The sequence below is a fragment of the Bacillus rossius genome, chromosome 1 (genome assembly GCF_032445375.1).
Source record: "Bacillus rossius redtenbacheri isolate Brsri chromosome 1, Brsri_v3, whole genome shotgun sequence".
In the NCBI taxonomy this organism is placed as follows: Eukaryota; Metazoa; Arthropoda; class Insecta; order Phasmatodea; family Bacillidae; genus Bacillus; species Bacillus rossius.
The window spans coordinates 88628334-88645688 of record NC_086330.1 but is presented as its reverse complement, the minus strand read 5'-3'; the positions used below and the strand labels follow the sequence as shown (position 1 = coordinate 88645688).

General features: G+C 42.3%; 1 protein-coding gene across 1 annotated transcript in view; it reads right to left on the bottom strand.

Annotated features, from left to right (window-relative positions):
* Positions 1 to 532: 532 nt before the first annotated feature.
* The window catches only part of LOC134539417 (uncharacterized), a 61820-nt gene continuing 44997 nt past the window's right edge, over positions 533 to 17355 (bottom strand). Inside the window, exons 7-12 of the mRNA XM_063381444.1 lie at positions 14745 to 14936; positions 11524 to 11687; positions 11253 to 11409; positions 7748 to 7942; positions 5104 to 5364; positions 533 to 3753 (exon numbers count right to left, since the gene is read on the bottom strand). Of these exons, the coding sequence (XP_063237514.1) occupies positions 2758 to 3753; positions 5104 to 5364; positions 7748 to 7942; positions 11253 to 11409; positions 11524 to 11687; positions 14745 to 14936 (1965 nt within the window). The 3' untranslated portion in view covers positions 533 to 2757. The remainder of the gene's footprint in view (positions 3754 to 5103; positions 5365 to 7747; positions 7943 to 11252; positions 11410 to 11523; positions 11688 to 14744; positions 14937 to 17355) is intronic.

Below are 17355 nucleotides of genomic sequence, written 5' to 3'. Positions count from 1 at the left end.
AAAAGCATTACCCAAATAAATGCGGTGAGTTAGCTGGCTTCTTGACTACCAAACCCAGTGGCCTTTTAGAGTGGTGTTACGTACCAGTAACTCAAACAATTAGTTTCAGCATTCCTTTCATTTATTTTATACCTGCCTGCCAGTGTCACTAACTTTACTAATTGTAGTTATATTACTTACAAAAGAGCGTTGAAGACTTACAAAAGCACTTTGTTACCTTAGTTAATAATAACTATGCAACAAAATAACTAGTTTTCCTTCAATCATGACTTATTTCCATGTATTTTTTCAACACTAAGAAAATTATTCCTAGGAATAATTTACGTTTTTTCATGTACCAAAATCTAATGAATGTTTTAAGTCATCCTAAGAGCTGTCTTTGGCATGCAGAATAGTTTTATTTTCTTCCAGTTATTATTATTTACTTTATTCATATTTTATAATTACATAAATATTATTGGCATGCATTTTTTAATGAACCTCAAGCCTGTATGTTTCATGTGCTGCAGTATTGGTAATGAAAAAAAATCAATAATGCTGAACATTGCAAACATATTATATTTTTTTATATAGCATTTGATAAAATTAATGCAAGAGAATACATAAATCATCATTTCGTAAATTATTTTTACAAATATCAAAGTTTCAAATTTAATCTTGAAAAGTGTTTGTGCGTATTCAACAGAATGTTTCAAAGGTATCTTATTTAAAATTTTCTCTTTCCCTTCAATATCACCATTTTTAATCACGAACAGAAAAGCTTTAACTAGGGGTGCAACTGTACACAGAATTGTACAGCCGACAACAATGTCGACAAAGAGAGTTGCTAAAAGCACAGAATTCTGACATTCTTTTCACCTCTTACTTCCACTGAGTTCTGAACATAGGTACTTTACAACATGTTTGGTGAAAGGTTTACATATTTTCATGCCAATTCACAAGTGGCATTATCATCATCTAAAGCCAGTTTACCTTAACACAACCAGAATGAGCCCACAGTTGAACTAATAGTTTTGAAACTTGCAGAGAAAAGGTTCAGGTGTTACCAGGTCAACCTGAGAACTTTAGAAAAGGCATAAAAAGGTTCATCCACCAAACGTAGATATCGCTACGATGCGGATGACCAGAATGGACTTAAAGCAGAGAAGAAAGTAATTGTACAGTCTGCCTTGCCTTCCTCAGCAAAGTCAGCCGGCAAGTTTACCACTCATCCAAATGGCCAGTCACGCCTTGCAACAAGCTCAACATCATACCCAGATAGCTTTGTAAACTGCAAAACAATTCTAAGTGATAAAACTGCAGCAACCATTATACTGCATAAGTATACCACCCACACTTGTAAATTTGCACTCCAAACAAAACATGTAATATGTATACAGAACACATAGAAACACCATAACAGAAAGATAAAACCTGCCATAATAAATAGTTTAAGACAGAATTTCACACTACAAATACTTATATTAGGGAAGCTCAAAAAAAATTCATCTTGGGCAAAATACGTGAAACCATAATTTGCTGAAGCAACAAAAACTGACACAAGTACACAAATTTTATTTTAAACATTGTTTCTTTCTCCAAAAAAAATATATAATTTTTCCTTGGTATCCTATATGGGAGAATAGAGATTTATGGAAGGCCTAGGAATGTTACACCGATCTTCAATACTGAATTTTTGGAACACCACACTTATTTAAAATGAATTCCATTTAACAGATTATGTACTTGGAGACATGAAATTTGTCTGATCAAAAGAGCTTACAGCACAACATTTCACTTGCATAACAAGATATAACATATTAAGTTCCTAATTTCAATCACATCCAAGGCGGTCCACCATATAAACCGCTTGTCACTACAAGATGATTGTGAGACACCACACTCCAAACACCAATCAAGTTCTGGAAAACTTTGGACATACGTATTTGTTTCCTTTAATTTACTGGCTTTCCCTGATGATGAGACTTTAAAAATTGTAAACCCTACCAAAGTTCTGCAGATATGTTCGTAATTCTTTAGAATCAAGCTATTGTTATGTTACGCAATGCCTAATGTACATATCTGCAGAAACAATGACAACCAACCACAAAATGCAAGTCTCAAATGTGCTTTCACTTGTTTCGCCACTAAAACTAAAGGTCGCTCAAAAATCACAGACAATTAAATGCACTCAGCGAGAGAAGAGAACAGACACAAAAACTCTCTGAACTTGAAACTAAAGCAATGACTAGAAACGTTTAAAAAAACACAGAACCCACAATTTTACTACAAACTAGAAAACAACATATAAACACAATAGAATAAAAAAATATTTAAAATACTGTAATACGAAAACTGGCCAGATCAAAACCGTGTGCTGGTCATTTGATTATAAATACTGTCTGCGGAATTTTTTTTAAGTTTCTTGTACTTTACCCAAACGACCTCAGATGGCACACTGACTAGTTGAACATTGCACTAGGAAAACAAACAATACATGTTCAATGATTCTACACTATCACTATGTAGAGATCCTATGATTTTGCTATAAGCCTGTAGTGTTGGTAGCATTCGATTCTAACGCCAGAATGTTGCACTTGGAGGGGTTTCAAGCTCACAGCAAGAACTTCAAACCCCAGTGCCCATAACCTAAAATGTAAAATAAAAGTGGAAGCTGCTTGTTCACAAAGCTACAACTACCAGGAGTGTGTGCGCACACTAATGGTTCAACAAATGGTCTCAATTCACTAGCAGTCCCGAAACATAACAGTACCAGGACTACTCTGCGTCTTCGACCGCAGGTAGCTTCATCACCGTCGGCTCGTCCTTCAGGAACGTACCCGACCGAGAGCCGACCGTCGGCTGAGGCGGAGGTTCCTCCTTCACCTCTCCGTTGACCGTGCACCCCTTCCTGCCCTCACGCGGTACGGCCGGTGCCGGACCCTTGGCATTGCGGCTTGGCGCCGCCTTGCTGGTGGGATGGGACGAGGCCAGCTTCGGAGAGGAAGCCGGGGTGACCTTCATAGTGCCCCGCCCCGCGCCTTTGCCGACGGACCGCTTGGCGCCGGGAGACAGCACGGTCCTGGTGAGTGCCGGCTTGGATGGATCACCAGGTGCCTTGCCGGCCGTGGCGAGGCTGCGCCGGAAAGCCGGGGAGTCTCGAGGGGAGCCAGCAGACTGACGCATCGCCACACGCCTCATTGATGGAGACCTCTGCTGGAGGTCAGAGATCTTGGCAGTGGGGCGCGCCACCTTGGAGGCAGCAGCTTCAGCGACGCCTGCACGCGGGGAAGAGTCGGTGTTGGCCAACGAGTCGGAGGAGATGGTGCCATCGGAGGCGAACCTGCCCAGCGCCTGACGCACCCTGCCCTTGGAGGGTGGCGTGTCGGGCCGGGTGTGTGCGGAGCTGCGACTGGGTGCGCTCACCGCCTTCTCGCCGAGAGAGTCGGCCGACATGGTGGTCTCGTCCCGCTTCTTTCGCGCCACGGAGGGCGTGTCGGGTCGTATTGACATCAGGCTCTTGGTCATGGCACCGTCGCTGACCGCACGACGCCCGCCCTCGTCCGTCAGAGAGTCCACGGACACGGTAGACGCCTCACCGGGCCGCCTGCGAGCTCCGGAGGAGGCGGCACGGCGCATGGCAGGGGACGAGGTGCGCGAGGAATCGGATGAGGATATGAGCGTCTTGCCCTGACGCCTCACGCCACAGCCCTGCTTGTCCGGAGTGGATGCACTGGGCTGTCCTGCGCCCTGCCGGCTGGGGCGTGCCTTACTCTGAAACCACACGCATCAGTCCATCATCTCTCGAGTCTGCACATCACCTACACAAGACAGGCCAAGTCACTGCTCCTACCACTAGCCCACATGCAGCACTGCCTCTACACACAAGATGAATATCTCTTAGTTCATAGTGCAATCCCTGTCCAGCCTGACCACTCCAGGCTCTTGTTAGTGTGGTTATCTACTGCAGCTCTGCTCACCATCTCTTCTGCACAGCACGAGTCTCGCTATTCAAACTGCACAGTTTAGGAACACTCTCCCCTAGTCCTTACATTCCAAAACCACACTGCAACAAACACATGATATGAATACTCAGTCTGTGTATCAACTGCACACATTGCTGCCAAATTCCTGGAACATCCATCAGTAATCACATTTATGCATGCAATGAAAAAATGCAAGTGTGATTTAAGTTTATGCTAAAAACAAAACTCTACAAGTTAATTAATAGATGTACAGTAATGAGCTAATTCATCTATTACATAGTTTAAAAATAATAAAATGTCTAACAAACACTGAAATTAAATTATAAAACTAATATACAGCAGACTTTATATTTATGTTAATTACTTTGGAAAAATACTACCTTTATGAAATTCGCAAAATGGTTGCAATTTTCTCCTTCAGTTGATCTGCAATACTCTGAACCAAACTATACTTTTTGACTATTTTTTAGTCTGGAAACAAAGCTCTTAGAACAAATACCTTGCGCAGTTAGAAACAACAACTTTAACAGTATAAACTTTACCAGTAGATTAAAAAAAATAAAACCGCTATGAATATAAGAACCGCAATTTTAGTTTCAATTTCACTAGTGTTAACAAAAAAGATGAATTAGGGATATGTACATTCTGCATTTAACCATAGTTTTGACGATTCAACTATCGACACTATCGTAATTCACAAATATTAATTTTATTTCCGATACCTGAAATGGGACAAGAGAAAGCCAACACATTAGTGTAACCAACACAACAGCAGAGCCTTTTTGTAGAATGGTGCACAAATAATGGCGGATCAGTTGTTTAAATAATACATATTATACTATAATGCTGACACAAAAGAAAACCAGCATCGTGTTCCATTGTTAATTGATGCCATCCTTGCAAGCATTTCTAATGTTGTTAAAAAAAAAACTACACATATGAATTAAAGGTGATGCATAACAGCAGAGAATATAAAAATTATTGTGCCAAATATGCAACCAACAGCCAACTAACTGAACTGACACAAAGTTTTTTGTACAGATTGCTGATATACACACCCTAGAAAAGGACAAATGCAGCACACAGAGAGAGAGAGAGGGAACCAGCGACAGCACACAGCACAGCCAGAGGAACACACCTCCATGATGCGCAGGGGCCAAGTCTTGGGGCGGACAAGAGGCTCCACCGCAGGCCGTGCCTCCGTCTTCTTGGGCACGGGCGGGGGCTCACTCTTCTGCTTGCGGTGCGTTGGGGCGGCGGACTGGGCGCGCACACGGACGTCTGCCTGCAGCACAGACACCCGCCCGCCCGACGCCACGCGCCGTGCCTGCTGCGTCATGGCCAGCTTCACCTGCCGGATGTCGAGGCTGCGCGAAGAGCGCTGCGGGGCTGCAGAGCGCTGCACACACCCCACCAGCAGCTCCAGAAAATCACCGCCATTGACATATACATACTTAAATCTTTTACTGATTTTCATGCCAGTTTGAAATGCAGTAAATATTACAAACTTCACTAACCTCTCTTATCGCATAATCGTCGCAAGCGCATAATCGTCGCACCTACATTTTAGGGCGTCAAAATTTGGATAAAAAAAACCTCTTGCGTAAACGTCGCATGATGTTTTTGGTCCCGCTATTAGATTCCGAGCGCTTTGTGTGGGTATTTTTTCCGTATAAAACTATGTATTTTAAAATAGAAATCTAATATATATTCGGACATTACCACTTACTTATTTAATTAATGGAAACACAAAGTTGTCTGACGTGTAAATTATCTTTTAAAGACTTTTTAAACGTTATAACCTTCATCCGTTCGTCAGCGTCGCCGCGGTGTGTCCCGTACAAAACTGTAGCCAGCGCTCGTTGCAATCATTAATGTTTGGTTATGTTGCTTTCCGTATAGAGCACGCGCACGTAGTCGAATATCGATATCTCGCCGAGTGCCTACAACGCACGCTCTCTGTCAGGTGCCGATTTAACTACATTTGATAGCCCGCATTCTTTCGTGTTGTGTACTACGGTAGTTACGCATTCGTTCGGCTTACATTTGGATCAAAGATGTTTTTCTATTTAAAGTTCAATAAAGGTTTTTGTTGTATGACTTATTAATTTAAATTGTTTGGCGTGCTATTTTATACTTCCCTTTATAAATAAACATACTTTCCATGAATGTGTTTTGTTTTTATGATTAACTTTATCTAACAAAAAAAATTGTTTTCCACATAATCGTCGCACCCCTACTTTTCCGACTTGATTTTAGAATAAAATGTGCGACGATTATGCGAGAAAACACAGTAATACAGCCCAAGGACTTACACTGCTTGCCTTTTAAGCCCAGATGGAGACAACTTAATTTAAGGCTCATAGTAATATTGAGTACGGTAATCTATGAATTCTACTTGATTTCTTATCCACAAGTTAAGTGGTTTTCTTTTAGCATTTTGACAGCATGTAATTGAGAATTTGTTCATGTTAACGTAGTGCTCCTATTGAGGGATATCTACTACAAATTAGGGTTTTATAGATACCACATATTAGGGTTTTGTATTATTCATACATATGTAACCAACCAAGCAGTGCACCTTAAATGCAATCACTGCGCTCTAGAGTTCTCTCGTTTACTTAGAACGTAACATCACGTAACATGTCACTGACGTACGTATTCTCAACACACACACAGTAAGGACTTAGAGCTTGACGGCCCTTAGCCATGCAACCACCAACCACAGTATCAGTGCCGTAAATAGTTGTCACTGCCAAGTGACTTCAAATACATACCGCAACGAGATAGGACAGTACATGTTCTGGGCAGCGCATGTACGATTGACCAGTTTCTCAAAAACCATCTTACCAGAGCTATCACAGCTATAATTTAGTAATTACTAATTAGTAATAGTAAACCATTAGTAGCATAACAACCGCAGTGGCTACAAAAACCCCGGGGGTGCACTGATCGGTCAACACCTGTCGTCTATTGACAACGTGGCGACGTCACGTCCTAAGATAAGTCTCGGGGTCTACCCTCATCAGCAACCTCGTATGATGGCATGTCATCAATACTGTACTGACACTGGCACATCACGATTGTTAAGTGTTGTCTTTAATGATTCAACATTAGTCTACGTACCGTATTTAATAGCATAATGTTCGCACATTTCTTTTTAAATACTTGAAATGGAATTTTTAAATATCCGCATAAAGTCCGCACCAGACAAAGAAACCTTGGCCACCCCTGAAAGGCACAGTAACGGGATGGAAATTTACCGACGCTGTCAACAATGAAAGGTTAAAAAAATATCTTTTCACGCAAAGCGTTTATTTTGTGTAGGCTGGCTGCGGCTTCTGAATGTAAGAGCGCACACGCGAGTGAGAGAAGAAAAAAAATGAGTGGCGTCTTCCACTAATCGCCGGCACCCAATTATCTTGACACCTGCACATTTCTCACGTCCGCTGATGAGGGTCGCCAGTCACCAGCGCTCTGCGAAGTAGTGTGCCGCCGTTAATATTTTTCAACATCAGGGTACAAGTAAACTAATTATGAGAGAACAATTTTTTTTTACTCTACACAAAACATGTACAATTTTGAGGAAAAAATTTTTTTTTCGGACTTCACCTCATAATGTCCGCACCCCATTTTTTTTGTCAAAAATGTAACCAAATTACTGAGGACATTATGTGAGTAAATACGGTATCTTAATAATGAAAAGGGATAAAGAATACAAATTCTTTATTAGACTAAAACAGTTACTGAAATGAACACTGGTAATCGGAAAGGACACAGACCTTGGCAGGGACGGGCTGCTTGCCACGCGAGGGCTCCTCCCCGGGAACCAGGACGAGGCACGCTGCCTCCTGCACCTTGCGCCGCAGCTCCACGTCCATGCGCGCCCAGGACGGGCAGCGTGCAGCTCGCGCAGCCTGCCGCACCAGCGACGCCTCCACACGCTTCTGCAGCCGGCGCAGCAGCTCTCCGTAGCTCTGTTGGCCAGCGCGTACTTCACTACACTCTGCCGAGCCAGCACAAACTCATGTCCCTCTCTCCATGGCTCTGCGGCCAGCACGTACTTCACTACACTCTGCCGAGCCAGCTCAAACTCATGTCCCTCTCTCCATGGCTCTGTGGCCAGCACGTACTTCACCACACTCTCTGCCGAGCCAGCACAAACTCATGTCCCTCTCTCCGTGACTCTGCAGCCAGCACGTACTTCACTACTCTCTCTGCCGAGCCAGCACAAACTCATGTTCCTCTCTCCGTGGCTCTGTGGCCAGCACGTACTTCACTACTCTCTCTGCCGAGCCAGCACCAACTCATGTCCCTCTCTCCATGGCTCTGTGGCCAGCACACTCTGCTGAACCCCACACATGATCCTGTTACCTTTTTGTTTTTGCACTGAGACATTCTCTACTGTGCCATCTATATAAATAAAAATGTAAATGTTCATTCGTTTAAAATTTTAAATCTCCGAAAGTTATATTTATTTTTTAGGTCATTATCTTTTTTTTTCTTTTAAAGATCACAATGAACTAAAAAAAATTTTATGATCCATAATTTAAGAAATAAAGTGTGTAACTCAGTACACATGATAGAAGTGAAACTTCTTTGGCAATTTAAACCTCAACTCGTAAGTGCTCTCTTTATATCTGTCAGAAACGTTACAAAACAATTTTCACAAATATGTTGCATTAGAATTTGGCTTTGAAACTGTAACTGAAATTTTACTCACATCACTCCCAAAGAAGTTTCACTTCGATAAAAACAATATTTCTTGCATGGGATTTGTTTAAACTTTTTTAAGCTAGCATATTCTTAGTTGGATTTAACATATTTACACGATCAAGGGCTCATAATTAAAATATGTAGGTGTGTGATTTCGTTAAACAAATAATAATTTGTACAAAATAATTACCCTGTAAATATACAGTGTGAAAAGAATTCTACCAGCAAAAAATAATATTTAGTTACATAGCTAAAAGAATACTGATATTACACTAATTAACAATACTGATAAAGACAAGTAATTAAAATAATATGTACTTGAAGAAACACCATTTTCTTGCGAATATAGCCCGTGGCGTGGTGCATGACAATAATTAAAAACCCTGTTGTGTTGGCCTCTGCCCAAATACTCCCTTACTAGATGCCAGAAAGACAGATGGTGCCAGGCGCAGGCCGCGATCCGCCTATCCCTGCAGCATGGCAGGGTTCGACCTGAGCCACACACCGCCACGTGGGGCCCGCTCAAGGGAACGAGGCCCGACGAGTTCTCTGCACCATCCTCAACATATTCTCCATCCTTTTCACATCAAAAATGTTTCAAAACAATGTTTCAAGAAAACATTGTATTAAAATTTGGCCTTGAAATGTTACTCCCATTGCACCCAAATAAGTTTCACTTCAAAAAGACCAAAGACACATCGTCACATCCAATTGTTAATAAGATGTTTAAATGTTTTGTTTTGAATATAGAAAATTTTGTTCTTTTTATTACTGTTTTCTGTACTCAGTAATGCTATAGATAAGTGCAGGGCACTTGTAACCCCTGAACTTTCTTTCCATCTTTAGCCACTATTTCATCTTTGGTCCACTAACCTTCCTTTGAAGGTATGTTCCCTTTTTATTTCTCAAATGACATGATGTACCTTTTTTTTTAAATTTTGGTAAGTTATAATTAATGCTTACTTCCCTGAAAATATTATTTTATTTCTTGCTTAATTTACCTGGTGTTTGTAATTGGGATATGGATATATATAAACTAGAGCACTTTTTTAGCCTCAATACTCCCAAGATGCTGAGTGGAAACATTTCAGGGGAATCTGATCTTGGCCGTCTCTTCTGGTGGCTCGTTTAGCGGGTGACATTTTCTAAATTATCATTGTTAAGTGGTTCCCCCCTCCCCCTTCCCCATAGCCGGGGGACTCTAAGCTAGCCTGGCCAAACAAACTTATCCAGAGAACACTTTATATACTCTACCGGCACATGTCAGGGTATAAGAGTGGGAGCTGGCATAACCATGTGTCTAATGGCATCAAACTGCTCTCTTACTATATTTCATGTTCACATTTATATTCCTCAACATGAGACAAGCAAAAGTACAGAATTTACTTTACTTTACTTACTTACACACCTTTTCAGTTACTTTTTGAGCTCAAAGAAAGGGTTGCTCCTTATAATTGATGACATTTTACATGCAGTCAATTGTTTTGATTAGAAGATGCATTTAATTATTGATTGTTATAAAACTGTAAATGAGAAGTGGCTTACAATATGTGTGACTACCGACACTTGTTTGCAGACTCATCAGCATCTGTGTGACTATAAACAGAGCAGGTGATTTAACAATATGGTAGCTCAGGATGTGGCTCAAGAAACACAGGTGACTAGTCACATGTCTCATTACAGTACAATGCTGGTAATCAAGCACACCATGTATGTAAGGCTCCTGTTTATTTCAGAAACACACCAGGCACGTATTTCAGAGACAACCCCTCATTGCTTAAGGGGCCCACCTAGTCAAGGGTGTATTTGTGTTAGAGAGGCGGGATGATAAGCGCGAAGCTCGCTGGTGCTTCTAGCACGGTGTCACATCCAAGCGCAAGGCTCTGAACTGGCGCACAGTCTTCTGGTGATGCATAAGGCAACTATGGATTCTGAGATGTGACCATAACATTATATAGTGGAGAAACGAAGATTAAGGAGTAATGCTGTCCCTTAATTGCTTTCAAGAATCTGCACCAGTTGTTTTATGCTTAAAAATTACCCATAAAACATGCCTTTTAGCCATTTTCACACTTCCAAAAATGTAATTTAAAAACTTTATCCAAAACAAAACTACTATTTATCGGCCCACAGCGATTTATTAAATGCTTTTCATAAACAGACCCCATTCAGATATCTTGAGTACTTTTAAATAGCATTGTTTTTCCTGAAGCTCTGCGCAACGTGTGTGTGCCAAAGCAGGCAGGGGCCTTAAGGTAGAAGCAACCAAATAAATGCAAGGTATACCAGTGCAGTCTGTGCACAAAACCTGCTGGCAACACTGTAGGGCTAGTAAACCAATCAAGATAACTAACACATAATATTTAACATCACTTGTCACAAAAAAAAGTCTTTCTTAAATGGAAGTGCACCTTACATTTTTTGTAGGTAGACTTTTTCTTTGAGAGAAACTTGAATATCAGAAGAGGGTTGAGTCTTAGAATCAATTTAATAAGTACCATATTTAACTTGTAAAATAATTTGATTACCACTTGGCAGTACATAGAGCAATAGAGACGGATGCCCACGTACCTGGCTGGGGGCGGGTTGGGGGTCGGCGGCGAGCGTGCGGTGAAGGTATGCGTGGCTCTGGCACGCCTGGTCGGGCGGCAGGCGGTCGGCAGCCGCCGTCAGGCTGTCCTCCAGGCGGCTGATGTTCCAGCTCAGCTCCTTGCCCAGCGCCTGGAAGCTATGGCCCACCACCGCTATAGCAACCCAACCCGCTCCAGGCTTCCAGGGAGCGTAACAACACTGGTGGAGGAAGGATCAGCAGAGCAGCGTGGCCAGAGGGACGATGGCTCACCTGTCACACTTCAGGACGAGGCAGAAGTTGTTGGCGAGGAACTTGACGGCAGCCTCCAGCAGCTGCGAGGTGAGGGTGAAGACTGGCTCCGCCCAGCGCACGCTCGGCAGCGTCGCTAGTAGCTTGTCGCAGCTCATGACCGTCTCCAGCACGTTGTCTGCAGTCTGGAGCACGCACAGCCTCCCGTCACACATGCACACAACTCCCACTGTCAACTGTCCTTGGTGACTCAGCAGTCGCAGTGTTCGATGGCGTGACCACCCGCCTCCCACCAAGGCGATCCTTCTTCCATATGGTAAGGTCGACTCCACGTTTTTCTCAGTTGGAAAACATGGGTGATGTTGCAGTAGGTCAGTTGGTTTTCTCAGAGTATTCTGGTTTCCTGTACTAAAACCATTCTGTCCAAGCTCCACTTCATCAACAGATCCCTCATCTGTCTTAACTTCGAAGTCAATAAGATTCATTCATGGAGTTCTTAGTGACTAACCACTCTCATACACACTCAGTACACACACAAGCTCACATCAACAGAATTTTCAGGGTTGTAATGGGAGCTCCTGATCTAAAAACTGAAAAGCCTTTTTTTGACATAAAATAAAATTATGCTAGAAATCTTGGAAGCAATTTTCAAATTTTAACGAAATATACTTATTTTAGAGATATTTATACAGTTATCAAAACCAAGAACAAATATTGTATTTGAAGGACAAAGTTGAGGATGAAAATTATCTCTCTATCTCTCTATCTCTCTCTCTCTCTCTCTCTCTCTCTCTCTGTCATAAAGACATTGTTGAAGCATAATGTGTTGATCAGTCAGACAATATGGCAGCTCACACCAGTTACCACTACACACAGATTGCCTGCGATTTAACTGTAAAAAAAATAAATACCATATACATAGTTGATATTCCTTATGTCAAACATTGCGGTAAACAAAATTACCGGCTTGAAAATTCACTGGAAAAAAAAAAAAGAAAAAATAAAAACAATTCTTTGGTCATTTTAGGACGGCTACACAATAAAAATTATGTACAATTCTTAATTCTGTCTCAAACAGAAACCTTTTGGGCCAGGTCGCTCATTGTCACGGTGGAAAACCTTCAGTCATCAGTGAATATGAACACGCCGCACTATATCACAGGAGCTGCCTGGAAAGCAGTCAAAGGAAGTACCACGAAGCAGCTTAGACACCTCTAGCTGGTTGTCTTGTTCTTGGCTGCGAGCCGCGCACAGAGTAGGCTGTGACTCCGCCATTTAAGCCCCTGCGCATAGCTGCATTTCATTAAACTCTGACATTTACTTTTTTATGCAAATACTATTTATTTGGATGAAAAATACAGTTTCGATTTTGACAACCCTACTGTCCGTACACATCCCAGAGCTTTGAGGAATGACTTCCATATTGCAGTACGTGCAATATGGGACACTATCATTATCTAATTTATTGCATAGGAAGCAGCTTTGTTTCACACTGAAACTATTGTTTGTTGTATGCGGGTCACCCAACTAACTGACGTCGTACCGACCATGGCCTTTAAGCCCGTGCTCCGCACCGCCAGTACCGTATCCCGTTTTCGGAGCGCGCCCCTTGCCCAGCCGGATTGAGTCAGGCGAGCGCCTCGGGCGTGACCCCAATAGACAACAAACCAAATTAACAGTCACCGCGGCCACTGATCTTAATTAAAATGCCCGTGACTATGATCAAGTCAGAATAGGAGAAATCCCTCTAAAACAATTCGCAGTGGGACAATATGTTAGTAAATTTACAGTCGCCAACTTGATGTCACAATTTAAATAATTAAATACATTAAAACTATTGTTAAGCCTTAAGCACCAATTACCAGGTGCTACATTTTAATTGGGCACCTGGAACATGTTTTAACTGGTAATATAGTAAATTAAATTAATATAAGTTTTTTGACGCCGACTCACAAAGAAGAGAAAGTTTCTCTTCCTTGCGAGGCGGCCATGTCCGGCAGTCTCGAACCACTCCGCGCCGGGAACAGACGTGTGTCCGTGGGCAGCATCCAAGTTTCTTTCATTTTATTACTTTTTATTCTGTACTAAATCTTTAAATTTAAAACCTTCTGTTAATTCACCGCTGCCCACGTCGACTCAGCGCGTATTTTGCGGAGCCGGGCCTATCCCGACCGTCTTCAGTGTGATACCGCGATACGTATCGTAGCACAAAACGTACGGTACTGGCCGACTCCAGCGAAAGTGTTTTTACTTAAGGACGCCGTGCATATGCCTGCCGGCTGCTCATACGTAAGTGTTTCGCCGAATTTAGGAGCCCGCTCATAGAGCCCCCCCTGCACCCGTTAATGTTCGGCGCTGGCCGTCTCCAGCGAGCATCGACCCGCGTCCCGCGAGACTGCCGCGGTAACCATTAATGTCGCGTAGCGTTATGTTTTTTCTGTGTTAATCGTGTAACGACTAGACGTCGCCAAGTGTTGGTGAGAGTGTTTTGTAGCGGGACTAGATTAAAGGTAATTCTCACCAACTCGTGTATACTAATTTTCCGGAGTCTCCCGTCCTCCACACGGCCGAGCGGCCTTCACAGTCAAGAGAGAACCATTCAGGGTAGATTCAAGCCGTGTACCTGGCGGGGCACGCGGGGGCAGAGTACCCACGACCCAACATCAACGGCCTAGCAGTCCGCTAGCCTGGCGCCCCTCCGGACAACAAGAGCACCGCGACGCCCGTAGCGCCCGTCAGGTACCCCCCGGGCCTTTCACATAGGTCGGGTGTCGGCATAACATTTTATTATTTATTAAGAAAACATAATGATGACTGTCAAACTGTCAACAGCAGATACAGCTACAAGGGTAATTATAACGTAAATATCTCTCTCTCTATATCTATATATATAATAAATAATAAAAAAAACAGTGTTAATCACTTAAAAACTATTTTTATTCCTCAAACATAATCTCCATCAATATTTATGCATAAAATTCTTTGAGTTACTGTCTCAGCCACATAAGGACACACTGCAATGTTATCGTACAATCACTGAGCACCAGCGTAAATTTGAAACTGAATGACGCATGCATGCAAATGCTACTTAGTCAATAAGAGATGAATATCATAAAGCTGGATGATGCTTCCATCCACTGATATTAAGATGAATCAAATCACACACAGAATATGAGACTCACTCAATAACTTTTCCTCGCAGCAGACACGAACGTGTAAGCCTCGAAGTTCACGCTACTCACCATGTGAACAACGTGCTGTTGATAGCACTTTTCCAGCAACTCGCGCGGCAGCGACGCAAAGCCCTTGGTGGGCCAGATGCGCACAAAGTGTCGTGTGATCCAGCGCAGGCTCTTGCGGTAGATGTCGTCGAGGCCGTAGGCAGCAGCGAGGGGTAGGCACTCCACTATGCCCACCGCGCACATTGCGCAAGGCTGCCAACACCACCAAATGCTCACACTCCCTCCCAAACTACACTCTATACAGTTAAACTTCTCTGAAACGACCCCTCATGGTTCCCAGGAATAGGGTCTAAAAGAGGGGGGTCGTAATAGATGTTTTCCAAAATTTTCAGTTGATTTCCAACCCCCCCCCCCCCCTTCCCACCCCCTTCCCAACCGCTACTCCTTAGAAACCAGCCGTACAATGGCAGGATGCTGTCACTCACAATGCTAGACGGCTTTGCTTTAAACCCACTTCAACCTTCATGACAAGTCCGTCGCCCTACAGACCACCTCTAAAGAAAATATTTCAAATGACAGTTTATTTTTACTGGTTAGTTTACATGTACGTTTTCTGCTTGCCGTAGTTAAATACACTAGAACCCCAATGTCACGAACCCCGGATTTAACGAAGCAGTGATTTTACGAATACATTCTCGGGAACCGTCAAAAAATTGGACATTTTGAACAAAATGTGAAAATCAGAAAGAAATTTAAAAAAAAAAAACCAAATGAAAGATTATTAAAATCTGTTAATTTTAACACACAGCGTATTTTTGTGTCGGCTTTAATACTTCCAATAATGTTCATGTAAGAATAACAAAAAAATTATGGGACATTTCCTTTAAAAATATGGCAGCTGTAGGTTCTGCAACGCGAGTGGGCGCACACGAAGCTCGCCCGGCTGGCTGGCGGCAGCGGCTTCATGACGCCCTCCCCTCTGTAACATTCTTCAAGGCTAGCTCACACAAACCATCTAGTGTCCTCCCTTATAACACCCCAACTTCGCTCTCCTTTGAAAAACCTTCAGTGAGAAAATGCTCATTTCACCAACCCTTCTCCCGTAAAAATTGGCTATTATGAGGGAGGGGTAAGATCGTTGTAAATATGTTCGGACCCCTCCCTCCCCTACAAACACGCCCAAAAAAAAAGTAGGTATGTCAAAATATGTCACTTTTCACACCAAGTTAGAGTTCAGTCATCTCTGGCAAGGAATTTACAAGCTTTCAAACTTAAATATAAATGTATTTTAATAGCAAGGGTCCTATGAAAAGGAATATACCGAATAAAATCAAGCTGCTGTCACCAAACAAAGCATAAAACGGCCCAATGCGTGGTCGCTTCGTTATTGCTCGCGCGAGAGCCGAGACGTGGAATGTTAGAAGAAAGATAAATGCAGGGGAGACAGACGGCAGCCAGTGTGTTTCCTGCGTGGGGAATAAGTGGCATAGCCTTTTTTTTATGCTGGGTGAAGCGACCTTTTTCTGTCAACCCACGGGGAAAAGATAATTGCTTGAGCTGTCAAAATAAACATCGCTGCGGCAGTTAAAACGAGTCGAGGCGGGCGTGCATCCAGTCGGTCGCTGTGTGTATCTACTCGAAAAACATCTCAATTCATAACAAGATTCCTTATAACCTACACGTATTGCCGGATGTTTTCAGCCTGATCCATGCAAGTTCTTTAGCCATGTTTTGAATGAAAACAACTGACGGGCCAGTGTTGTGCCCTGTTTTGCGGACACACAAAGCTTTTATCAATTTGCTGACAGTTTTAATATATTTTTACTCTCGTTAAAACAAAGCAGATATTAATAGTAATTAATATTTAATAATATTTTATTTATTAAGTCATAATACACAAAATCGGAAAAAAAAAAAAAAACTGCATAAGTCATCAACAATAGTTCACAAATTCAAGCCAGAAAATATACCAAATCGGACTTTAAAAACCTAAGCAAACATTGTCAGCCGATAATAATCAAAATCAAGAGAAATCCAGCAGGTAGCTTTGCCTTAACTGCGCACCACACTAGACACTCGTAAAAAGCTAAACGTAAACACGTTGCCACAAAAACCTTTATCTGCACCCTGCCGGCAAAGGGACGTGGAATGGGGGTTGTCAAGCGCTGACAGCGGTCGACAGGAAGTGGTATCTATTTTTAGATATGCGCTGCCTACGGCAGTACAGTACTCTGCAAGAGAAACGCAGTAACACGCTACTCACCACAAAAAACTTATTTTCTGTCCGATTTTCTTCGGATTTTCAGCAATTTTTTCACGGTTCCTCGAAATCGGGTTGTAATAGAGAGGTGGTCACAATAAATGGGGTCGCAACAAAAAGGTTTTACTGTATATATATATATGTTAAATTTCATTGCAGATCTGTTTTAGGTACATTCTCAAAAACTGAAAACATTGCTTACACGAAGCATGTATGTCAGTTACCTTGCCCCTCGAAGTCCTTCTCCCAAATATTACTGTACTATGGTGTTGTTATTAATGTATGTATAACTGTTAATGTATATGTATGTGTTGTATCTGTATCAAAGTTTTCACATCTGTTGGGAATTATGTTACCAAAAATAAATAAATTTTCATATTTAAATTTTACAAGACCACATTCAGAAATACA